General features: G+C 47.3%; 1 protein-coding gene across 4 annotated transcripts in view; it reads right to left on the reverse strand.

Moving 5' to 3' along the window:
* Window positions 1-25,546, reverse strand: part of MYO5B (myosin VB) — a 146,896-nt gene that overhangs the window by 59,505 nt on the left and 61,845 nt on the right. For all 4 annotated transcript variants that reach the window (XM_071425874.1, XM_071425872.1, XM_071425873.1 and 1 more), the window contains exons 11-17: window positions 22,046-22,127; window positions 20,388-20,528; window positions 12,940-13,062; window positions 11,672-11,755; window positions 6,505-6,654; window positions 5,807-5,904; window positions 368-454 (exon numbers count right to left, since the gene is read on the reverse strand). In XM_071425874.1, the coding sequence (XP_071281975.1) occupies window positions 368-454; window positions 5,807-5,904; window positions 6,505-6,654; window positions 11,672-11,755; window positions 12,940-13,062; window positions 20,388-20,528; window positions 22,046-22,127 (765 nt within the window). The remainder of the gene's footprint in view (window positions 1-367; window positions 455-5,806; window positions 5,905-6,504; window positions 6,655-11,671; window positions 11,756-12,939; window positions 13,063-20,387; window positions 20,529-22,045; window positions 22,128-25,546) is intronic.

Here is a 25,546-nt window from a genome sequence, read left to right on the forward strand (position 1 = left end):
CCACTTTGCAGCTCTTTGCTTGACAATGAATCTCTTACACCTGAGGAACCCAGGACATAACAGGAGTTTGGCAAAATGAAACAAACAAAAAAAAAGCAGAAAATCTATCCTGGATATAAACAAACCTAAATATACATTGTCCTGCCGACACAAGTGTTTTCTTCTACCTCCCTCACCTCAGATAATCCCAAAGGGTTTGGTCTGGAAGGGTCTTTAAAGCTCATCCAGTGCCACCCCTGCCATGGGCAGGGACACCTTCCACTGTCCCAGGATGCTCCAAGCCCCATCCAGCCTGGCCTTGGGTACAATGAGCCTGCTGGGTAAGTGGCAGGAGCAGCACAACCCCAGGGAATCCCCAGCCCAGCACCTGGATGGGAAGCCAGCTGCACTGATCCGGATGGTCTCCAGCACTCCGCAGGCTCTCAGCTGCTGCACTGCTCTCTTGGGATCAAACCTGCAATCAGATTTAGGACAGACATTAACACACAGTAAAAGGGGGCCCACAGCTATTGCCTCTCAAAGCTCAGCATAACCCAGGCCTGGCTTTCGGAACAGGCTGCACAGATGTCACACCTTTTCTCTGCATGTCACAAAGGTCTGATTTCCAAGCTGCTTGCTCCCACCCTGCTATCAATGCCGGGGGTATTCTTGGGATAGACTGACCACCTGCTGCAATTAATTAGTGCCTACAGCCAGAATCTACCTGGCTTTGTAAAGTAATACAATCACAATAAAGAAAGGAATAGGCTACCCCACCACAAGTTGCCCGGTGAACCAGCCATCAGGGCAACAACATATTTACAGAAATCAAATTCAACAGTAAAATAAGTCTGATATATTCAATTCCATACCCAAACCAGGTAATTAAGAGGTCCCACAATTTTCTAGACTAAGTTTTCCACAGTGGTGGTCATGTTCCAGACTAATGACTTAGGTAGGCACCACGTGGAAATTCAAGGTGTTTCTGCCCTCCTCTTTAAAGCCTGCATCATCCCGTACCACTAGCATCTCATTTCCATCAGGAATTTGTGGCAAAAAAACTCATGGCAACTTCCAGCTGAATACTCAGGCAGTGCTTCCTCTGGTTCCTGGCAAAAACTCACTCCAAGCTCAGACCATCCTTGCAGAGAGTGAGTCCAGGTACCAGCATCCCCCATGGCTGCTCCCTCCGTTCCACCCTGACTCTGAATGCACAAGGAAGTTCCAGCTCTCCAGCTCTGGAAGGGACTGGAAAAGGTCCCTGCATCAAGCTCAGCCTCACATGATGCAATGTCCATAGCTGTGTGAGGTTTCCAGAACAAAGCTTCTCAAATAATGCCAGTTTTTTCCCTTTCTGAAAGCCCAAAATATTTACACCTGCAAGTCAAGATTACATGAATAATTCTGCCTGCTCTCTGCTGTACAAAAGCAGCATGAAAAATAGTCTCCTTCTTCTCTCTCTGTGCTTTTTTTAATTCCCTGGACCTGTCAAGTCTACAAGCAAGTTATTCACTACAACACCACCAACACTGTGAAGGGTGAAAAATCAGTCTGGGCTGTCACTCACTTCAAGGAAGAACCCACAAGGGTGCAATTTCCATAACAATAAATAATAAACAGGAGTGGCAGATCGACAGGTAAGCGTCAGTCCTGGAAGATCCCAGGGCAATCTCTCTGGTATCCAAGGGAAACTCTGCAAAGCAGCAAAGCCCTGCTCAGTGGGGGTGAAATGCAGTCACCAGAGAGGCTGCAGTTGTCTGTCAGCAGCAGCTCCAGTTATGGGCTAATGCTGAAATCAAGACCTTAAAAGTGGGACAATACACCTTATTACAAACTCCTTTTCCTTGCCATGGCAGGCAGAAGCACCTGGCAGGTTGCTTTTTGCCTGGAAACCCAAGTCAAAGATCCCAAACCCTGCCTGAAACAGAATCTAAAAGGAAAACTGACAGAGGAACAACCTGAAGTCAGGCATTCCCCTTGCACATCTCTCTTTAGGAATCTTCTCCAGCAGGAATTAACCTCAGACCCAGCCTGCAGTCAGATGCAGCAGACATCCCTGTGTGGAGCCAAAGCTGGGGCCTGGCTCCAGCTCCAGGATGGGAGCCTGACACCCTCCAGCCCACAGATCTTCTCAGCAAGTTGTGAGTAGGAATGCAGGGTGTGAGAGACCTGAGGAACTCTCCAGTCCAACCACCTATGCTCAAAAGTGGGGACAGTTGTGGGGGCAGGCCCATAGTCCAGGGGTTTAGCCAGTCAAAACTGATAGAAACCTCCAGAGATGGAGACTGAATAACCTCTCAGGGCAGACTGATCCATGGGCAGACTGTCCTCTGGGAGAAAAAAACCAGGTTTACTCATCTCCAGTCTGAACCTCCCGTGTCAATCTAGGGCAATTGGCTCCTTCCTCCCACCACACACCACTGTTGAGAGCATGGTTGTCTCCTCATGGTAGCCCCTCTAAGTACTGAAGGAATTTCCTGTTCTCCAGGGTAAGCATCTCATTTTGGTAAAAAGTTAATGCTCTTGTGAGCTGAAAAATGTTATGTTGTAGAAAGAGAAAACTTATTTTCTCTTTGAACAACAAACATAACACCACGTGTCCTGCATGCTGCAGACACTTGGGTGCCAACCTGAAGCAATGCTGATGATGTTTCACTTCACAAATGCTTCCCAGCACTGCACATCTCCCAGCATGTGTCTCTAGATCCCATTTTACACATTAAAAAAGTCCTACAAAGAGCAGCTGAGGGAGCTGGGAATGGAACGGAGCCCCAGGAGAGGCTGAGGGAGCTGGGCAGGGGCTGAGCCTGGAGCAAAGGAGGCTCAGGGGGGCCCTTGTGGCTCTGCACAGCTCCTGACAGGAGGGCACAGCCGGGGGGGTCGGGCTGTGCTCCCAGGGAACAGGGACAGGAGCAGAGGGAGCGGCCTCAGGGTGGGCCAGGGGAGGCTCAGGGTGGACAGCAGCAGGAATCTCCCAATGGAAAGGGTGCTCAGGCCTTGGCAGGGGCTGCCCAGGGAGTGCCCATCCCTGGAGACCTGGACATGGCACTCAGCACTGCAGGCTGGTGGCACAGCAGGAATGACGCACAGCTGGGACTCCATGATCCTGGAGCTCTTTTCCAGCCTCAGTGCTCCTGGGATTCTGTGACCTTATTTGAGTCAGGCTAAGGATACAAATTCTTCAAGCTGGTGGCAGCAAGACCAACCTTGACCACGATCCCCGGGTGACAATGCCAATTAAACAATCCATGAGGGGTGAGGGGGGAGAGTCTCTTGCAGAACCACCCACAGGAGACACCTGAACCCTCTGTGGATGAGGATGCAACCCCATCACCACAACCTAAAGCAACCTCCTCCTGAACCATCCTTGTGTCTATTTTGGTCTGTCATTTATTCCCAAAATCCTGAGCTTGGACATTCACTAATAGTAGCATCACACTGGGCAGAGCCATCACTTGGACTAGGAGCAGGTACTGGCAGAATTATTCCCCTGGTGATTGCTACCCGTAATATCTTAGGGATACAACTGAGTTCATTCAATTACTGCCCCCTGAAAACCAGGAGATTGCACATCCATGGAGCTATATTAACTGTACCCTGAGCATCGCATGAAAAACTGAATTTGAAAGTTCAAAGGCAGAGAAGTGAGGAGGGATGAGCTGAAAGGAGAGCTAAGCAGGGACATGGAGTCTTGGAAAGACCCATTGGAAAGATGAAGCCACCACCCAGAGCATCTACCACACTCTCACTACAGCAAGTCAGAGAATAATTTTGTGCTTCATCTAAACAGTCAATCACACAGTGTAATCCTGAATGTCATTTAATGAACACCCCCTGCAAAAGGCAAGAGGAGACCAAGGCCTGAGCACATCTAGTACCTACAGGACGGTGTGTGGAACAGATCAGCAGAGCACAGAAACACAGATCCCAGCACAGCCAGCCTTCTCCAGGGCTGCTAACTACTCATCTAAGGTATCAGGTAAATAGAAACCAGTTTCTGAATGTCTTGCAATGATTAATACCCCTCACTTTGCTGTTTGCAGGGGCAGAAGAGTCAAGCCAGGAAGCTTCCTGGTGGATACATCTGCCCCAGTACATCATGACTGAGGGTGAGTCTGTTTAGAGAAGCTTTGCCTTTCTTTCAGTACACTATTGGAGCTGTCTCTGCGCTCCTAAATCACACTGAGTTTACTGGGAGCACTCAGCCTGCATCAGATCAGCTAGAGAGAAATGCCTCCCTGCTGCTGGATTACATTTACAACTTTCTTCCTTAAAGGTCACCACCTGCACTTGATGCCTTTCAGGGACATCACATCTGTAAGGTCCCTGCGTACTAATGGCCAAGCTTTCCTGGAGTTACAGGGAAGAAAACTGGGCACAAATCCATGACCAAGAGGTCAAACAGGGCTAACAACTACCTGCTCACAGAGTTTGCTGCCTGTGATACATCTCTGAACTACGGATGAAGACCAGGACTGGCCTTTTGCTTCAGCTACTCATCTGCCTGAAGTTGATACAAGCCACATCTTTACTTTTTCTACATTTATTTTGGAAGCACCAAGATATTTCTGTTCATTTTACAAGCCCACTACTTACCTCTTCTTTTTCATTTCCTTCTCTTCTCACTGTTTGGAACTATAATTATTTAAATCAAAGCAAGTCTAAGATAAAAACTGCATGAAGACCCTATCACTGCAAAGCAAGGATGCTCACTATTAGCAGAGCATATCTATGAATTATTAGAACCTGAATTTGGCTTCATTTCAGAGGCACAAACCCCACATGCTGAAACCCAAAAAGGTGACTCCAGCAACCCACACAGACCTTCCAGATACAGGAACAACATTAAAAGGAGGGGGCAAGCTCTTCAGCAGGAGGAAGAGCCCAAAGCACACCCTACTGCCATAAAACTGAGCACATCTGCTCATCAAGTCCTTCATTAGTAAATTTGCAGGCGACACTGAGCTGGGAGCTTGTGTTGATCTATTGGAAGGAAGGAGGGCTCTGCAGAGAGACTTAGATCGGTTGGATGGATGGGCAGAGTCCAACAGCATGAAGTTTAATAAGTCTAAGTGCTGAGTTCCATGTTTTGGCCACAAAAATCCCCTACAACATTACAAGCTGGGGACAGAGTGGCTGGACAGTGTTCAGGTGGGGGTGCTGCTGACAGCCGGTTGAATATGAGCCAGCAGTGTGCCCTGGTGGCCAAGAAAGCCAATGGCTCCTGGCCAGCATTAGGAATTGTGTGGCCAGCAGGAGCAGGGAGGTCATTCTGCCCCTGTACTTGGCACTGGTGAGATCCCATCTTGAGTGCTGTGTCCAGCTCTGGCCCCTCAGTTTGGGAAGGACATTGAGATGCTTGAGCATGTCCAGAGGAGGCAACAAGGCTGGAGAGGGGCTTGGAACACAAACCCTATGAGGAACATTTGAAGGAGCTGGGGCTGTTTAGCCTGGAGAAGAGGGGGCATAGAGGTGACCTCATTGGTCTCTACACCTTCCTGAAGGGAGGTTGCAGACAGGTGGGGGTTGGTCTCTTCCATCAGGCAGCACTGACAGAACCAGAGGACGCAGTCTCAAGCTACGTCAGGGAAGGTACTGGTTGGATATTAGGAAAAAATGTTCACCAAAAAAATAATAAAGTACTGGAATGCTCTTCCCAGGGAGGTGGTAGAATCACCATCTCTGGATGTGTTCAAAAAAAGACTGGACATGGCACTTGGTGCTATAGTCTAGTTGAAGTGTTTAGGGCGTAAGTTGGACTCTATGACGTTAGAGGTCTCTTCCAACCTCATTATTCTGTGATTCTGTGGTCTGCAGGGCCACTTACTTGAAGGGGAGCTTCTCGTCGTTGGGCTTGATGCAGCGCACGTAGTGCGGGGTGGTGGCGTTCAGGGTCTCCATCAGCAGCTGCAGGGAGTTGCGGAACTGAAAGACAAAACCACCCGTCTGGAGGAGGGAAGGAGGAGCTGTGACCCTGCAGCCCCAGCCAGCAAGTGCCACAAGCCACCCATGGGTGTGACACGGCGTGAGCCTCCCCATGGACCCAGCAAAGGCAGGGGGAATTCAGAGAAGACACTGGGGGGTTGAGGGCTTCCAGCTCAAAGGGTCATGAGCAACAAAGCTTGGGACTCTGCCCAGTTGGGTCTTTGAAACATCTCCAAGGATGGAGACAGCACAACCTGTCTCCTGTTGAACTTTTTGACTGCCCACAGAGAGGAAAATGCTCCTTTTCTGAAGCTGTTTCAGTTTAAAGGCTCCACAGTATATTGGGACACCTTCCACTGAATCCCAGAGTCTCCACCCTCCCCAGACCATGTCTCAGCTGCTTTCAGCCAAGACTTCTCAATCCTGCTGTTCCAGAGACACCACTAGAAGTCATCCAAAACACAACAGCCAAACACAGAGATCATGGGAAAGTCTCTTTCCACCCTCAGCAGCTTTTTATTTACCTCTGCTTCAAACTGAAGCAACAAGGTGTTAACTGGATTGCTCTGGCATCACTGACTCCCTGAGACCTCACATTACCTGGTGTCCCACTGTTTTCCTGTGCTCCTTGTTGGCAGCTTTGAAGGCTGGCTTGGCAGAGCGCACGTTGATCCGGGGCATTCTCTTTGCCACGGCAGTGGCGGGCACAGCGTCCTTCTCCTCCTGGAATAAGTCTGCTACCATCTGATACTGAAACAAAAGGCAACACTTGAGCACCTCTGGCCCTGCTTGCTGGGGAATGAACCCACCCAGCTCCCATTGCTCAGGTCCTTTCTCACCCATCCTAAACCTGGAAGGGGAAAAAGGACAAGAAGGTGAAAGCAAGAAGAGTTGTCTACATGAACCACATCAGCAGGACAGCTGACCATTCTGTGCTGCAGGTCATGAAACCTTGAAACATGCACATTAAATCAAACTAGCCTAAAAAGAAAAGAGGCTGGATTGCTAAAGTCTTGCCAAGGCACAAAAGCTCCTGGACAGGAGGTGACTCTTGCTCCCAAGGCTTTGTTTCAGGGTGTTTAGCCAGCCCTGCTCCAGCAAGGATGCTGCCTACACAGCACATGCCCCAGCAACAGGATCTCCTGTGAGCACAGGCAGCTGCCAGGCCCCACCACAGCCCCAGAGGCACCCCTGCTTTTCAAAAAATTAAGGGTCACAAACACTTCCTCCCTAATGACCCACCTTTCAGGGTAGCACCACCATCCCACAACACTACGAGCACCACATCTAGCTCAACAGATCCCTAAGCCTGGGATTTCTGGCAAGCCAGCAGCAACACTTCTGCTTCACAAACAACAGGTGAGCTGGCAAAGGCAGTTAATGCCTTTATTATTATTATTATTATTATTATTTAGGAGACAGGATATTCAGATTTACATTAGGCTGGGGAACCTAAATATTAAGTAAGCCACCATAAATCTGGTCTGGTTAGCAAGGCTGTTGAATTTTCACATCTTGAATCCATCTACACACCCACACTGGCTACTGCCACAGCTGCACTTACATTCAAAGGGAAATCCTTAAACGTAAAAAAACCCTCTCTGTCAGCAGGTGGGATGTCATGTATCACCAACTGAGCTGGGCTCCTGCCAAAGCACCAGCAGTGCCTCCCAGCAGCACAGATGCTGGAGCACCTGAGGGACAGAACCACATTCCCCACATCCATGGTGCACCATGCCCAACACATCCACCCCAAAACCACCAGCACAAGGCAGTGGCAGCTGCTAGCACTCTTGCCCCCACTTCAGGCTCCTCCAAAAGCCCAGCCTGGTTGTATTTCCATTAAGATCCCAGGGAGAGTGCTGTGGTTTACCACTTTTTAGACATGAACAGACAGCCCTGTGGCATGAAGGGCTGCCTGGCTCTCTGCCACATCCCTGGGTTGAGACAGGAACACTTCCAGACCTGTCCTGTGGGATGTTCTCACAGCTTGTTAGGACAGCAGCCTCAACACCACTGTGGGAAGGAAATTATTTGCATTACATGAGCGAATTTATTGCACGAGAGTGCCAGCTAAGGATCTGCTTCACATTTAGCTTTCACTGCTATCTCTGCAGCTCACTCAACTCCTACCAAAATAAAGGCTCTCTCCTCCTTCACCTGGCCCTCTATCCCTAAAAAAGACATCCTGACAGTTGTTATGGGTGACACATCACCATCTGGGATGCTCTGACTCCTGCAAGCATGGGAGGGATGGATGGCACATGTACTAATGAAGATATCTAACACAGGCTCTGCATTACTGCCTGACACCTGACAATGTGGTAAAACCTCTGGATGTAATTTGGGGTTTCAAAATATTTTCTCAACACAGCTGGGATCTTTGTCAGTGATCTTTCCATCCACTTGGTATTAATAACAGCAGTGCTCGTTCCTGGAGAAGGATCTCAGAGCCATGATGCAAACCTGGTGGAACTGGGACCATCTCTAGCAGGAGCCATTCCACAGGTTCTGGGGCATAAGCAAGAGGGACAGATCCCTCCTCCCCAGCTGGCAGGGTCAAAACCATTGGTGCATTATTTGTAATTACAGAGACCTGGAAAATAATACCTTCACAGCATGCCCTTATGCTTTCCATTAGCATTCAAATAATTTCCCTTAATTCAAAGAACATCAGCTCTCAACTGTTTCAGCTGACCAGCGCTTACAGAACTAATTAAATGCTTTATAAAGTCTCTTCCACCATCTTGTTGATGGCAGTAATTGCATTCTAATTAGCAGAAGGCAGTTCTGCCTTGGTGGGAGTGCTTCATCAGCGATGGCTTCCTGACAGGGAGGTGCCCAGGTCCTTGCTGTGTTAAATTCAGTGTTCCCCCTTGCCCTCTGCGCCGCTTTAGTGGGAATGCAAAGAAGAAAGCAGAGAATGCTGCGTGCCAGCCCGATCCTGAGGACAGGACAAAGTCCTCACAGCACAAATCTGAGCTTTAGTTAAATTTACACATTCAAGTAGCAGAGTCAGCACTGCCACTGCTGCTTTTGCTGGTTCAGAGACCAGGCTGCCTTTTACAGCAATACAAAATTGTTTCTAATTGTTTATAGCCCTGGAGGGCAAATGGCAAGCAAGAGGTAAAAACACCAGGGAAACAATCTGCTGGCAAACAAGGGTTAGGGGCAGCAAGAGCAGATCACCAGGTGTTGAAGGATTTGGGAGAGGAATGTGACAATGTCCTGCTGCTCTTCTTCCAGACCAGCACGGGATCAGCACAGGCTGTAAAAACCACTGCTCCCATGTTGTTAGGGGAATGGCTTAAAGGCAGAAGTTCAACAAACTATCTCCCAAAGATTCTCAGACCCAAGTGTATTTCAGAGTGTTTTGGGCTGGGTCAGGGCACATGTGGCTGCCCCATCCCTGGAAGTATCCAAGGCCACATTGGACAAGGCTTGGAGCAACCTGGGGTAGTGGAAGGGGCAGGGATGGCACTGGATGGGATTTAAGATCCCCTCCAACACAGATATTAAACAAAGTCCAGCCTGCTCTGATATTATATTGTGGTCCCTACATATGGCAAGAGAGCCTTTATTTTATATCTGTGTTTTTAGGGAAGGATTTCCAGGGTCTCCACCACTCCACACCACACTACTCTCCAATGAGTTACAATCTCTCCTCTACACCAAACAGTCAAGCAGAAATCCTTATCAGACACTGCCAGTTCTGCAGCACTAACTCCAACAGCAAGTTCAGCACTGGCTAAATAATTAATCATACAGCATCAACTATTCCTGGAGGTTACCTGGCATTTCTAATGAGCTCTAATCATGCCCAGTTTTTCCCTGGGAAGCTTCTTGAACATGCAGAGCTCTCGATTTGGGCATTATTAAAGCCCAGCTTCATGGTTATTAATTTCACAACTACTACCATGGATGAGAAAATTGCTCATCTTGCCATCTTCACATGAATTCCTTGCTGTGAAACAGGCCAAGCCACTGACAACACTTAAATAATTTCCCATTCTCATCTCTTCTAACTTTGACAGGAACAAACTCCTCCTAAAAATAATGCTTCCTCCACCTCCCTTCATCCCACTCCTTATTCAGGGTGTCATTTAGAAGGTCACAGCCAGCAGCACACCCAAGGGTGTCACATAGAGAAGTCTGAATATGAGACACTTTTCCTTGCAACATGTGGGGGGGCTTCAAAATTTGTAATGTAAAGAAAAAAAAAAAAAAAAGCCCACCAAAAAAAACAAACCAAAACTTAACATGCTGGCCTATGCTGTGGGAAGGCCTTGAAAGACTTTGGAGGAAAGCAGATGCACTTCTTCCTTAAACCACACACCAGGTTTAGAGGAACAATGGTGCCCCAGAGTCACACAGCCTGGATTTTGGCTGCTGGATGCTGAGTTTGGGCTTTTATTTTATTTGCAGGGCTTTATTTTCACACTAACTGCTTAATAAAGCTGCCCCTGGGAGAGATGAGGTTGTTTAAAGTTTCAGCTCATTACTTGACAATGAAAGACTCAAGGCTTCAGGGAAGAACTTTTGGTCTGGTTTTAAAACAACAAGGATCTGAAATTCCTTAGCTGTCTGTGCTATTGACACTTTTAACCCAACCTACCCAAATGCTCACAGAGAGCAGGAGTATGGTACTGGAAGCCAGTGCAAAATCTACTCAATTTATATAGAAAACTGTAAAATCTCTGGCTTGGAGGCCACTGTCAAATGCTCATTTACTGCAGGCATGGCCCACTGCAAAGCCTTCAGAGGCCCACAGCTCTTCTGCTTCCAGCATCTCACCAAATCCATAGCACACAGGAAATTTTAAACAGCAGGAGCCAAAAAAGCCTTTACCAGGAGACTGGCATTCAAAGCCAGTCAATACATCCCTGCTGGCACCTGGTGCAATGAGATGTTGACAAAGTTGTTTGTACAACACTCCGAAGAGGGAAGGTACACAGCACAAACCTTGTAAAAGACAAGTGACACCAAGAGGGATCATTAGTATCTGTTAATTTGTTAAAGTTTCACATTGGCAGTGGTGTAAAACAGCTCCACAGCAGCTGGAGTGTCTCAGAGTTCATGTTACAGTTCCAGCATTATGTATTATCTCCAGTTTTTGCACGGTAATTATTGAAGTAATTAGAAGTCACAGGGACAAGTACAATGGATTACAGCTAAGAGGAACAGCTATTTTCACATAGGAGGGGGATAGGACCAGCAAGGCTACCCACAATGTACAAATTATGCTGGTGACAGTGGTTTTTAACCCCAGATCTCCGTGCTCTTGACCAACCTGGTCTAGTGCAAGATGTCCCATGGCAGGGGGCTGGAACATGATGATCCCTAAATTCTCTTCCAACCCAAATAACCCTGTGATTCTATGGGTGATGGGTGATTGGGTGATGGGTGGGGAGCTCCAAGCAAGATCTAAGTGGGATTTTACAGTGCCCAAAAACTACCAGTTCCTAATTTTGGTCCTTGGTGACCAAAAAAAGAAGAGGATCAGCAGGTTTGGAAACTACTTCTGCGATGCATCTTGACAGGACACCAACACCAGGGTGAAGGAAGGCAGACAACCCCCCACATCCATGCAGTGGGTGTAATCCTGAGCACCCTCCTCTCCCCCCTTTTTCCCTGCTCCACACCCCACTGGTTTGGCTCTCTGGTGGCTGTCAGTGGCTGGAGGCAGCTGCAGGTCCACACCCTGAGCCAGGCGTGGCACAGCTCAGCTCCAGCCGGGGCAGCTGCCCTGACCTGCTGCTCTTTTTACCTGGCTGGCTTTCAGGATGTTGATCTGCTCCTCGTACACAGTGTCCCTGTTCTTCTCCAGAAACCCCTCGCTCTGGTACTCCACCTGCCAGGACACAAAGGGAAGAAGCTCAGAGGGACAAGTCCAACACACAAGGACAAGGTGCTCCCACCTCTCCCCTGCTGTCAGGAGCTCACCCCAAAACGCTGGGAGGGGAAAGGAACAACTGGAATTTAAAGGTCACTTTTTATCAAAGTGAATCTGGGTGAAAGCAAAATCCTTACTAGGAAACACAGATTGTTTCCTAGTCATTAAATTGCTGTGTATGGAAGTCAGGAGTAAAAAATGCAAGGATCATCAGTAACTCTACATGCTCTTTTGTTCACTCCTCAACTCCTTCTAAGTTAATCAATAAACCTCAAAATATGCCCTGTCTAAGTCTCTTGTAGGTCTCTTGGGTTTTGAAACTGCAGAGGGGTAGGATGCAAAGGAATTTTTAAAAATTTTTAAAAATAAATTAGAGACAACAAAAGAAAATTTATCTTTTTTTCATACTAAAAAAAGAAAAACTTGCTAAGAAATATTGTTCATGAAGGATCCATTTGCAAAACCAGCTGCCTAAGGAAAGTTGAGTATCAACATTTGCCATGGTGAGTGCCTCTGGAATCCAGGACAAACCTGGTTAGGGGAAGAACCTGTAGGGCATCACAGCACCTGGATGTTGTCCAGCTCCTCAGCCACATCTTAAAAAGATCCCTGGGTTGATCTTTTTAATTTTTTCCTAACAAATGTGTGTTTGGGGTAACTTCAAGTTTTGAGATTCCTGTTTGCTCTAACACCTGTCACATCAGGGCTTTAGTGAAGCTGTAGCCCATGGACAAGACCCAGGCACTGGGATTTGGTTTAGTTTAGTGTCACATTTGGTATCTTCTCCCTCACAAAGGTGGGATCTGCCTGGGATCACCTCTCACCTCCTCCCTGCACTGTGCCTTGCTGGCACTCACAGCCCCTGCTCTTCTAATTCAAACACATTTTCTGCCAAGCTGCCCTTACAGAAACCCCTTTCACCACAGCTTTGGGAAAGAGGATTTTTCTCTCCTCCAGAACCCACAGCTCACAGCCCAGAGCCACAACCAACAGGCTGAAGCCCTCGGGGCTGATCCAGATTTGAGCACCTGAGCCACAACCACCACCCTCCAGGCACCAAGGAGCAGCTCACAGGGCTCTCCACTGATTGACTGTGCTGCAGGAGGCTTCCCTGTCCCTGCTGGGTGCTCCCTGCTGGGTACCTTGTCGGCGAAGTGCAGGACGATGAAGGAGGTGTTGGACATGCGCGGCTTCTGGAAGTGCTGGCTGGCGGCGTGGCGGTCGTACAGCTTCTGCGCCCAGTTCTGGTCCGTGCCCTTGGGCACCTGCACAAAGGGGACAAAGGGGACACTGCCAGGCCCAGGTGCAGCTCTCTGGTTACCTACCTTCGTGGCAAGCACACCGAAACTGTGTTTCCAGCAGGAAACACCCAAATCTTGGTTCTGTTCCGGCAGCCGGAACAGCTCTTGCAGGGAAAAAAAGGGAAAAACGAACCAACAAAACAGACCAAGCAAACAAAAAAAAAAAACCAAAGAAAAACACACCCCAAAACAAAACAAGAAAGCACCCACACACCCTGAAACAAAACAAAAACAAACAAAACCCCACAACAACAAAATGGCGTTTCCAGCAGTAAACACCCAAATCTTGGTTCTGTTCCGGCAGCCGGAACGGCTCTTGCAGGAATAAAAAAAGGGAAAACAAACCAACAAAACAGACCAAGCAAACAAAAAAAAACCAAACAAAACACACCCCAAAACAAAACAAGAAAGCACCCACAAACCCTGAAACAAAACAAAACCAAACAAAAACCCACAACAACAAAACAGCGTTTCCAGCAGGAAACACCCAAATCTTGGTTCTGTTCTGGCAGCCGGAATGGCTCTTTCAGGAAAAAAAAGGGAAAACGAACAGACAAAATGGACCAAACAAATAAAAACAAACAAAAACCACATCCCAATACAAAATGAAAAACACCCACAAACCCTGCAATAAAACAAAAACAAACAAAGAAAAAAACACAAAAACCAGCCAAACAAAAACCAAAACAGTCACCAAAACAAACAAAACCAAAAAAAAAAATCCTAAAACAAAAAAGCACCCACAAACTGTGAAAAAAAACGAAACAAAAACACAAACAAATAAACAAAACCAAACCAACAAAACCAACAAAAAACCCCAAAACTTCCCCCCTACAAAAAAACAAGAAGCCCCAACAGAAACAAACCCAGAACCAAATTAAAAAAATCAAAATTAAACAAAACCCCAAATACGCACACACACACACAGACACACACACACACAGACACAAACCCCCCCAACGGCAACAAAAAACCCCCCACTAATTAAAACAGAAATATTAAGGAAGTATTTTTACACTTAAGATACATTAACTACTCCAGCACCAGTATTATTTTTTAATGCTGTTTTAGGTGACGAATAATTTCCAGAAACTGTCACGTGAGAGCACACACATAAAGTTCTGGTTTATATAACAGTGAAATTGTTCCTCTTGGGGTCTGAGCGACACCTCTGATGGTGGCTCTTTTTTTTTTAACCAAAAAAAAAAAAAGGATAATTGGATATTTAGGTTAGAAAAAGAGGTGGTTCAGAAGAAAAGCCTCAGTCAATATTTAAACTTAGATGGGACGAAAGAAACCATAAGAACAACCGTGCAGCAACAGAGAGAGCTCTTGATCATCCATCAGGACTTTACATAGGCCTTTATATGAAAAATGACAGAGGAAATAGGGACAGAGAACAGGAAGATGGAAAACACGAGACAGGTGAGGAATATTTCTTTATGCTGCTCTAAAACTGCCTTTGATTTCATGACAGCAAACCAAAACACACCAGAAGGGTTCTGAACACAGGGAGAAGCATCTCCTGCCAATCCCTATAATGAGGGTGAATTAAATGCAGCAGCCATTCACACAAGCTGTGCTCTCCCACATTTGTTTATACTTTACAATTTTTAAGTTTAGCCAATTATGGATACACACAGAAATAACACAGGCTACATATAAATATTGAAAGGCACTTAGCTATGCAATTATATACATATTTTATTTATGCAAGGTAAGACTCGCATGTTTAAACTATGGGGTTATATAAATGTAGATGTGTCTCTTTTCAAGGGTTGTATTTAATATTTGCATGCAAAAACATCCTTTCTGGAGGTATCACTGGGTGCCTCCTGTGCAGGACTAAGCCACAGGTGCAGAGCAAGAGCACTGCAGCCACCCTGAGCCAGATTTATCCTGCACCAGCTTTCTTCCAGGGCATCCACGTTGCTGAAAATCCTGCTTATCTCAGAGTTGAACTTCAAAGGCATCACTCCTGCCTCCCAGAAAGAGGGTTTGCCATACCCTGCTCACCGTCCTGCAGCCTGGGTATTTTTAGCTGCCTGGGAAGTACCTGATAGGGACCAAGTTCCAAAGATAAAAATTAAGGAGGCCATTATCTCTACTGTTATAACAGCTTTTGGTATTACCTTGGCAGTTTGAGGCCCTTAGAGCAACTGAGAAAGTTATTTATGGGCTATCTCACCTTTTTTTTAGGGGATGGGGAAGAGGAAAAGCGACTGCCTTGAAAGTTTTGTACAGAATCTTTAAACAGGATAAAGCTGATACCAGGAATTGCACAAGGTCACTGCCCGTGCTCCTCTGTCCCCTCCTGTCACAAGCAGGGTCCCTCCCCATCTGGATTCACCTCCCCTGGTGCTGCCAGGAGCTCCTGCCACCACAATCACATCCTCCCACTGCAGCCAGGGCCAGCCCCACAGGATCCATTCTGCATCCCAGCACCAAGAACCCACCAAGAACCCACAGCCAGGGGTGAGGAGATGCTTGGGACTACCTGGACTAAAGGCTGAGACTCCCTCCACCACCACCTCCAATAGAAGGACAATTAAGTGGATAGAAGAAGCAAAGGTCAATGGTTTAAGGTGAAGGAGGGCAGATTTAGATTAGATATTAGGAAGAAATTCCTCCCTGTGAGAGTCTGGTACAGGTTACTCAGCAAAGCTGTGTCTGCTCCATCCCTGGAAGTGTCCAAAGCCAAGCTGGATGGGGCTTGGAGCAACCTGGGACAGTGGAAGGTGTCCCTGCTTCCCTGCCCATGGCAGGGGGTGGGACTGGATGAGGTCCAAGGTTCCTTCCCACCCAAACCATTCAGGTATTCTGTGATTCAGACCTAATGATCTAAAAGCCAACCCTCTGACAACACAGTAGGAACTGCTCACATTTTATTTCTTTACTCCTTAGCACACGAATACAAGTTAAAGCCTGAAGAGAGCGTGGGCTGCCTCTGCAGAAACACTCCAGAAACACGTTCCCCTGCAAGTGACGCGCCTGACTTTGAAGTCATCAGAGCTGACAGCTCTGATGGAAGGGAAGGCTGCTCTGCCGCGCATCGGGCGGCCCGCCCCAGAGGAAAGCCCAGGGGTCCAACCTCTGCTCGTGGAGCAGAAATCCCCCCCAGGACAGGAAAGCCATGTGCTAATTCCTGATGTCCAAAAAACTAACGAGTCCAGACAAGGAAAACACATTTGCTCAGATCCCCAGGTCCGCAGCGACGCACGGAGACAGGCGGGGTGGAAAAGGGGTCGGCCAGGAGGGGAGTGCAGCGCTCCTGGCACTCGACAGAAGGACACAGCAAAGGTCAAAGAGCATCTTCTGAACAGCACTAGGAAATGCATTTGGCACATCAGCAGCATAACACAGTGGCAACGTGCCATGGAACACAGCATGGAGCCACAGAGGAGCTCAAGAACGCAAGGGAGTTGGGGGGTTTGGTGAGGCACATTCCCCGTTGGCAGCCTCAGGGTCAGGCTGCTCCACCAGCAGAAAGACCCCTCACAAATCTTGGACAATGATGACAACTCTGACAAGTGAACCTTCCAATCAGCCTGCTCTTGATTGAATGCTTTTGGTTGTACTTAATGGAAATGGACACTTGTTTTTTTCATTATTTTTTCATTCTCACTCCCATGACAAGGCAGAAGCAAGGAAACAGAGAGGTAGCAGGACGCCTTATGGAGAAACCTGGGCACCCATGGTAACCTCTGACTGTACTCCCAAACAGAACCACAGAACCACTGAATATCCCAAGCTGAAAGGGACCCATAAGGACCAGCAATGTCCAGCTCCTGGCCCTGCACAGGACAGCCCCAAAAATGCCACCCTGTGCCAGAGAGCACTGTTCAAGGCACTCGGGAAGTGTCTGGAAGACAAGCAGCATGCTCACATGGCATGTAGCTTCAGTCTGAAAACGGGACAGCTCACCCAGCTTTGACAGAGGCTCAACTGCATTTTTGAGGGTTTTCTGTTTCCTCTAAGGACAATTTAAATCCCTTGGAAAACCAACCCCAACTGGCTGGTCCTCTTCAGAGAGTGCAAGTCATCCCACATGTCTCCTCAGAATTCAAGTCTTCCAAAGTGTGCTGTCCTCTCCATCAAAGTAACTCCCTCCACAAGGGCAACCATACCCTAAAACTATTCCAGATATCCAACCAATCTTCCCAGAACTGGATTTAGAGAAGACAGCCTCCATCTTTCATTCCTTCTGACAGGCTCTACTCCTTTCTCAGATTATTTCCCCCTTGGCCCCATGGTGACTGCACCCACCCTGCATAGCTCACCAAGGGGAGGGTTCTCCTGGATGCCTTTGCACCCTTTCCCACCTCTTTGGGCTCATCAGTTTGTGCTACAGCACGTCAGCATCCCAGCACTGTGGTGGCCTTGGCCAGAGCTTCTTCTGAACAGGGGACATGAACTCTCACTGCTCCTCTGGCATCAGAGCAAAACCAAGAGGTCCTAAAAGCTACAGATCCAGGCAGGTGAAACTCCAGTGCAGACAACAGCGAAAAGGCTCTTTAAGGAGACTCCAGGGTCCCTCAGTAGAAGACACAGCTCAGAGAGGTTCTAAGGGTTCCCAGGCAGACCAAGGATGTAACAGGACAAAGGACCAAATGAGCTCCAGAAGCCACCTCCAACCTTAATAATTCTAGAACAGCTTCCAACTCCTATATTACAAAGCTGTTTTTAAAAACCCAAACATAAACATCTCCCCTCTGGAGGGGGATTTTTCACAAGACATGGAGTGACAGGACCAGGGGGAACAGCTTCCCACTGCCAGAGGGCAGGGTTAGAGGGGGTATTGGCAAGGAATTGTCACCTGTGAGAGTGGAGGGTGCCCAAGGCCAGGCTGGACTGGGCTTGGAGCAGCCTGGGATAGTGGAAGGGGTGGAGCAGGGGGTGGAGCAGGATGATCTTTAAATCTACACCAAACCATTCTGTCATTCTGTGATTCCACAATTCTATATCCTAAAGTCTGTTTTAAGAAGTAGGCTTTTTCTCAGTAGCTTTCAGGAGGCAGGTTTAGTCCTTAACACCCCAACCCCAGTTCAAGGGCCCTCTCTTTCACTGCCAATTCTTACGTCAATTTTTCCCTAAACAGCAACAAGACTCTGCTATGACCTCCACTTCCTGAACTGCTTCAGCACATACCCAGCCACCTCCTCTCCAACCACACATTAAGGATTAAAAAAAAAACCCATACTGTGAAGTGAGAACATTAGTGACAAACCCTCTGCATTTGCACTAAAGCTTCATTATGTACCAAATATTCCCCTGGTGCCGTTTCACATCCCAGAGTGTTTTCATCCTCTGTTAGGTTCTAACAAGGTGGCGTGTAATTACCTTATTGTGGTCCCACCCCAGGAGCTGAAACACTGCCACGGGGGTGGAGGCTTTCATCCATAAACTGCTGCATTCAGCTGACAGGTTTTGCTGAAATTTTCATAAATCTGGAGAACACTTGCAGGTTGTTATAAAAGAGGCGATTACAGGGCCAGTAATAAGGGCCTGTGACTAATGACAGCATCTCCCACTGACAGGTAAACACCCAGATAATTGGCATTTGATGAGAAGGGGGAGGGAATACATCTTGATACGGGGCTTTTGGGGTTGGTTTTTTTTGGGGTTGTTTTTTTGTATTTTTGTTTGTGGGGGGTTTTTTTGTCAAAAAAGTATGGACTAAAAAAGTAGCGCCAGGTAAATCTACTGCAGGTACGTGGGAGCTGCAATGTCACCACCAGCAATGCCACCAGCAGCAACCAGTGCCAGGTGCTCCAGAGAGGAGCCAAGGGTGTGACTCCCAGCACCAGGGAAACTTCCCTTATGGTCCCCACAGCACCCAGGAGACAGTTTGAGTCTGCAGAATTTAACTGGCTTGACAGCACAGAGAGCAGATTAAATGGTGCTGAATATCAAGCAAATAATCTGACCTCCTTCCAAACCAGCACTGACTGAGATGCTGTTTTTAAGGAGACATAAAATTAAGTGTGATTTGTTCTCATTTTTAAGGAGATTTCGTGAGAGCAGACTTGAAAAGGGCAAAGCCCCACCTCTGGCTCCCCCAAAGACAAAGCCAGAGTGCCTGTAGCTCAGACCAGGGCTGAGCTCGTGGGATGTGCAGGCTGGGACAGCTCTGCCATGCCTGGGAAGGCAGCCCTGATACCTGGAGGGCAGCAAACACTTCACAGGTCACCCCTCTTCCAGACAAACACAGGTGCTACATCCTTGTCCAGGGAAAAAAGCCTGAACAATGGATCCAAACCCTTTCCCTCTGATACAACATGACACTTGTGTTCTTGAGCCACCAGATCTGTCCTATCCCACAAACCCCACAAGAATTCCTTGGGTCCTTCTTATCACCTTGGCTGTGCTGGTAAGCTGGGCCCTTTATCCACCTCAGCTCTCCCAGCACTTTGTCTCACTCTTCCCTGCCTTTGTTCAGAAACACTCAGGGCCCTCCCACAGTCAGAATGACATTCCCTGGCACAGAACACACCCGAGCCTCAATGGAAACCCCTCCTGAGGACAACCCCACAGCAATACCCCACAGCAACACCAGGCTGAGGCTCCTCAAGGCAGCCACACCCAGCAGGAAGACATCGCCATCCCCTTCCAACAGGACATCCATCTCCAGCATCAGAGCTTCAAAACAGGCATCCCAGCTTCCCAAGGAAACCTGCCCTCTGACATTCCTTGTTCCTAAGTATATTTGATTATTCATGACTGAGCAACGTGTGAACAAGGAGCCCAGCCTTTCCTCTGGATTGTCATCAAGGTTTGCCACTCTGGCTTTTCTTCTCAAATTTCAAACAAGATTTCACTTTGCCCAGTATGAGAGAGAGAGAGGGCAAAAGACAGCAAACTGCTCTCCAACATCACCACTCTGAACTCTGCACACTAAATGCAATGAGTTTTGCCTTAAAGAGCTGTTGCAAGAAGACAGGTTTCCCCTGAGACAAAATAAGGCTTGAGAGGAGCTCCAGCTCCTTTTGGGCAATGCCAAAGACATCAGGTGAATAGCTGTCCCTCAGTACAGCCAGGCCAGACACGCAAGCACTGGCTGTACAGAGTGAGGGCAGGTACCTGGGTTTGGAGCAAACACCTGCCCAGGAGGCTCTGAATGTTCCAAACCAAAGCAAATCCCAGCTCAAGCCTACTCTTGCCATGAGCACAGCAGCAACATATGTGAAAGGAGATGTTTACCCACCTGCAAGACACCAGAGATTAAAGCCCATTCTTTGATGTGTTACAGAGACAAAGACACGGGTGAGAAGGTGGGAGGTCCTCCTTACCTTGCACTCTTCATCCAGCAGGTCCAGGATCCCCAGCTTGGCCTCTATCAGGTCTATGCAGGGCTGGTTGTCGTAGAAGTCTATGAGAGTCCAGGGGATTCCCTCCTTCATGTACTCTTCTTGTTCCAGCTTAAACACGTGCTGGGAGTGGGAGAAAGCAGAGCCGCTGAGTGTGCGCCCAGCCTGCAGAGCACAGCCCCTTCCCCCTGTCCCTGCTGGACTTCAGCATTCCATGAGCACACCCAGAGGCTCTAGGTGCCCTCACATACAGCCCGCACATTCACACAGCCCATTTTCCTGGCCAGGAAAACAAAACCATCACGACGGGAAACCGCGGCGCAGGGAAAAATAAGGCTTGAAATGACTTTCACTACAAAGTGGCTGAAGCTGTCACTGCAACGAGGTGGGAGCCATACACTGGTGTGGCAGTGACACATCTGTCTCTGGGGCTGACAAAAATCCTCCTCTGCTTTATTGCTCTGCTGATTAAAGCAGTGACCTGAAGCAGGTTCACAAGCTGGGAGCCCAGCCAGGGCTGGGAACCCGTGTCCCCATCTGCGAGCAGGGCTCCACAAAGAGCGCCCATCATCCCACAAGGGATATCAGCAGCAGCATCTGACTGACTCAGGGACACTTCTATTGAAAACTCTGATTTAAAAGAACCTATAATAAAAAAATCTTTGCAAGGCTTACATATCTCAGACCTCTGCCCAAGCAGATAAATTGTCTCTGGCTATTTCTGAGATACTCCAGAGCATATTAAAAAATGATTTTTCAAATGCACTTTTTTTTTCCCTTCAAAGATAGCTTTTTAAAATCTCTTCAAACATGTCATCTTGGAGCTTGAATTTATAAGCTTCAGAAGTGATAGTTAGACATACCAAGTAAGATATGAACAGTGCAAATACAATCCATAATTTACTTTTCATTTTTAGCAGCAGTGATCTATCTGATGCATTAGATAGACTGCAAATGTTCATGTCCATGCATAAGATATGGCTTCAAAGGGCCAAACTAATCTGCAGTACTTAAATGCTCAAATTTAACAAGTTTTCCCCTGTATCCTGAAATTAACAGTATTTTTTTCCCTACTTACAAACCAAGCAGAAGACAACTCCTTACTGGTTCCATATCCAGTGAAGGTAAATGTATGTTTCTAATAAAATAGGAACAGTTCTGGGTTTTGTGAGGCATGTCCAAGTGAAAAGTGGGGAGAGTTTCTAATTCTGTTATTTAATACAGAGTTTTCATCTCACAGATTTAAGCCATGCTTAATGGGAAGGTTTCCACACCCATAACTTATTTTAATTCACACTGGAAATCAGCATGAGACCACCCAGGTTTTGTTTTAGGATTGAAACAGCACCAAAAAAAGGCAGATTTCATACTTATTCCGAGCAATATGTGAGCCTTTGCACAAAACACATGCAAATCCATTTCCAGGATCACATTTCTACATCAACTAAGCAACATTTTCCAGCTTGATAGGAATATCCAGAACCACTGCAGAGAAATGTCTGGGACAGGGGCATCCCAAGGATGCACATGATCTGTCCAGGCTGCAGGTGAATGCTGTGGAGCAGAAGCCAGACACACCACAATCCTGCCTAGTTACATTTTCTGCTCGGTTTTATGGAAACTTTCCAAGCTGACCTTACCGAGTTGAACTGCTGCTGGAGCTTTTCGTTGGCATAGTTGATACAGAACTGTTCAAAGCTATTCACTTCAAAAGTTTCAAACCTGCAAAGCAATGAATAAATCAGCATTAGGCGTTGCTTTGTCTCAAAATCTTCTTTTTTAATTTTTTTTTTTTTTTTTAAATTTTTCCTGCAATGGTGCCATCCATGTGACGGGGAGCACTCAAACCTCCTTCCCATTCCTCCTATCCTAAATTTACACTTTTTTCCTCAAAACATCTTTCTTTTCTTGGCACAACTCAAGGGATTCAAGAGGTCCCTCCTGGTACACACGAATGAGACATTTGACACGACTGCAGCTTCCTGCCCATCAGCTCTGCCTGAGACAAGAAATGTAACTGCCTCTCCTGGGGAAAAATATTATGAAATATTAAGTTCCAAATACATTCACTGCAAAGGTGATGAAGAAACAGTAGCTGCTGTCTTAAAAGACCCAGCATGCTACTTTTAATGGAATTTAATAGAGCAGAAAAAAGAAGGTATTAAATTTGTAATTATAGTTTCTGTACTGCATCCCCGTTAGCACAAAAATTAGACACACGTGAGTAAGCAACTTCTGGAAGGGAGAAGGGGGAAAATGGTGATTTCAGCTCCAACTCCTCATTCTTTAGAGGACCCTTAGAGGGTCCTTGGTGCTGGACTTTGTGATCCACCTCTTTACCAGGACTTCCAGAAATCACCAAGCCGAAACATTATCTCACCCTGCCACAGATCAGCTCCAAAAAAAGGCCCAAAAATAGCTTCTTTGTCACAATTAGAAAGGGAAAAATATGCAGTTTTAGTAAGGCAGACTACAGGTAAAGAGCAGGGAGCCAGCAGAGCCCCTGAGGCTGAAGCACACAACACCTAAGGACAGGCACAGGTAGCCAGGCTTGCTCTTAAAACCCAAAGAGGGTATTTTGAGCTACCACTGGGAATTATGTGTTTTATATTTCTATTTTTAAGGCACAGTTGGAAGGGGGAAGGGAAAAAAAGAAGTCTTTGACACATGACTGTAAGGATTAAATCAAGGGGAGAAGTGGGAAGGCTTCCTGTGTTCAATGAGTAAGCTGCTGTAATGATAAATATGTGACTAAATAATTGTTCGGGTAATAGGCACTGTAGGAGCTGGCAGAACAGTCTTTAAACACTAAATGAATGAAGCCCTTTCTTTCCAGCCTCTCTTCCTCAAAATAATCAGCACTTCTGCCACTTCCCAAGGACCACCCTGCTGTTACCCAGGCGATGCAGTTGTTCCCCGGGTACTTCCAGGTGACAATGCCATCACCACACAAAATGCCAGAATCCCCGGGGAAATGCAATGCCAAATGGCAAAAGAAAAAGGGGAATGGGAGAAATGAGCTGGTTTTGTGCTTTTATCACCCCCACAGTCCTTGAGGAAACCTGGGACTTCTTTCCCTCTGTGTGTCCAGGAGCTGGTGCCACCTGTGCCAAGCAGAGGATGCTTAACCCATCCCCTTCCCAAAAACTGGGCTTAACAGTCTTTAATGCAACAGAATCTGGTGCCTGGGGCAACAAATAATGACACTAAAGACGTGTCATGGCCCTCAGTGGTGGATGTGTCCCTGGAGAGCCCCCTCTGCGCTCAATCCCTCTGTGGTGGTGTAGCTGAGCCAATCTGCACCTCCAGCCCTTGCCACTCAAGGAATGCGGCATCCCAGGACTCTTTGGAAATACCAGCTGCTGCAGGCATGCCCACAGCAACAGGGCAAGGAAAGATTTAATTAAAACACAGATGGAGAGGCACAGCGAGCTAGGTGGGAAAAGGCAATGAGGGCAGGAGCGTGTGAGGAAAAGAAATCGGAGTGGAAACTTCTCCCCTTCCGAGGCACCAGATGTGATTTATGAACCCTCCCAGTGAGTGCCAGCCGGGGGCAGAGCTGCTGTACAACTCCAGCTCCGAGGGAGATCTCACAAAGCTGCTAATTAAGGGAATCTACTAGCACACTTTGCTAATTGACAAAGCAGATTAGTCGCCAGCCCTACGTGTGTGCACGCCAGGAGGCCCTACCTGCTCAGAGTGACTGCACTGAGGGCAACATCCTGATGGGAAAAGCAAAACAGTGCCTGTTGGGTCTCTATTCATTTTAGTGCACTGTAATCTGGTGGAAAAAATAAACATATTCGCCACTGCAGCCCATCACTGTGGGTCCCTGGAAGGCACATCTAGCTTGGGGACAGCTCTTGTAAGTAGATTTTCAAGGAGCAAATGCTGCACTTTGGTTTTTCTGTTGCTCCCTATTCTGCTGGTCTCTCCTAAGTCCTCTGAAGCACCAAGGTTTGTATTAAAATATTTAAAGTTCATTAATAAGTCCAGCACACAGCTGGTTGCCTGGGTGTTCACGTTTCACCTGGCAAACAAGAGGGGGAACAAACCTTCCCCACCAAGTCCAGGAGTGCCACATGAATCCACTCTTCTGACTGACTTCAGTATTGGTGCCAAAGCAAATAACACCATTTCAATAAATACAGAAAGGCTTTCAGTGCTGCACCCTCTCACCTCAGTGTGAACAGAGAATTAAGGATGCAAAGTCGAGCACTGGAAAGTTGGAAGAAAAACCCTGCAGCTCCTGCACCCTCTGTTTGGACTGTTTGGATCCCATCCCTAGAAATCCCACCCAGAGGGACAGTCCTTCCCCAGAGACACTGGGACAGAAGCTCTGAGGATGTCAAGGATGTGCTGTGAAGCTGCTGCAGGCTCCCTGCCTTTCCAGCTCAACCCCTCTCCCAAAGGAAAGGACAAAACAACATCCATTTGGGGGGGGGAAAGCATCTGTTAGTTAGAAAAATGCATTAAAGCTCAAAAAACACATGAGTTAGGAGAACCAAACCACTTTAAAGTTCAGCAGAGTCAGGCTATCAACACCCATATTCCCCACATTGTAAATTACTCAGCATTTAGACAGCAACACCCATTTACAAAAGGGATTAATGGTAATTTTAGAACACCAGACTCCCACATGGACATCTTGCCCTGCAAATCTGCCTCTTTAGTAGGACCTACAGGTCCTTGTGGAAAAGCCCTGCTGGAGTCACCAGGGCTGAAAGCCCTTGCTGGCCCACACACTGGACAGGCAGCTGAAGGAGATTTTTCTTCCACACTAACAGATTTTCAAGCCCAGCTTAATCTTTCATGAGCTTTATCCTCAAGCCTCCTTTCATTCAGATTTCTGAAAGTCTGATCCTCTAACTCAGGCATCCAATTTTCTGTATGGACCCACCATCACCCACAGGGCTCCATCTCAAAGCTTTATTTGTCACACTCCGGCCTGCACAAGTTTCTGTGGGGGAAAACAGCTTCTCTATCTCATAGAAAAGAGATGGGAAACAGCTTCTCTATCTCCTACAGCCTTTGAACCAGACTGTACTGTATTTAAGATCTTCCCAAGTGAGCCCAGAATGTTACAAACCGGAGAGAGCAACCTCAAGCCATTCCCACTGAAACCCCAAACCAGAGAGAAC

The sequence above is a fragment of the Agelaius tricolor genome, unplaced genomic scaffold, assembly GCF_023055355.1.
Source record: "Agelaius tricolor isolate 1412-34295 unplaced genomic scaffold, bAgeTri1.0.p SCAF_4, whole genome shotgun sequence".
NCBI lineage: Eukaryota > Metazoa > Chordata > Aves > Passeriformes > Icteridae > Agelaius > Agelaius tricolor.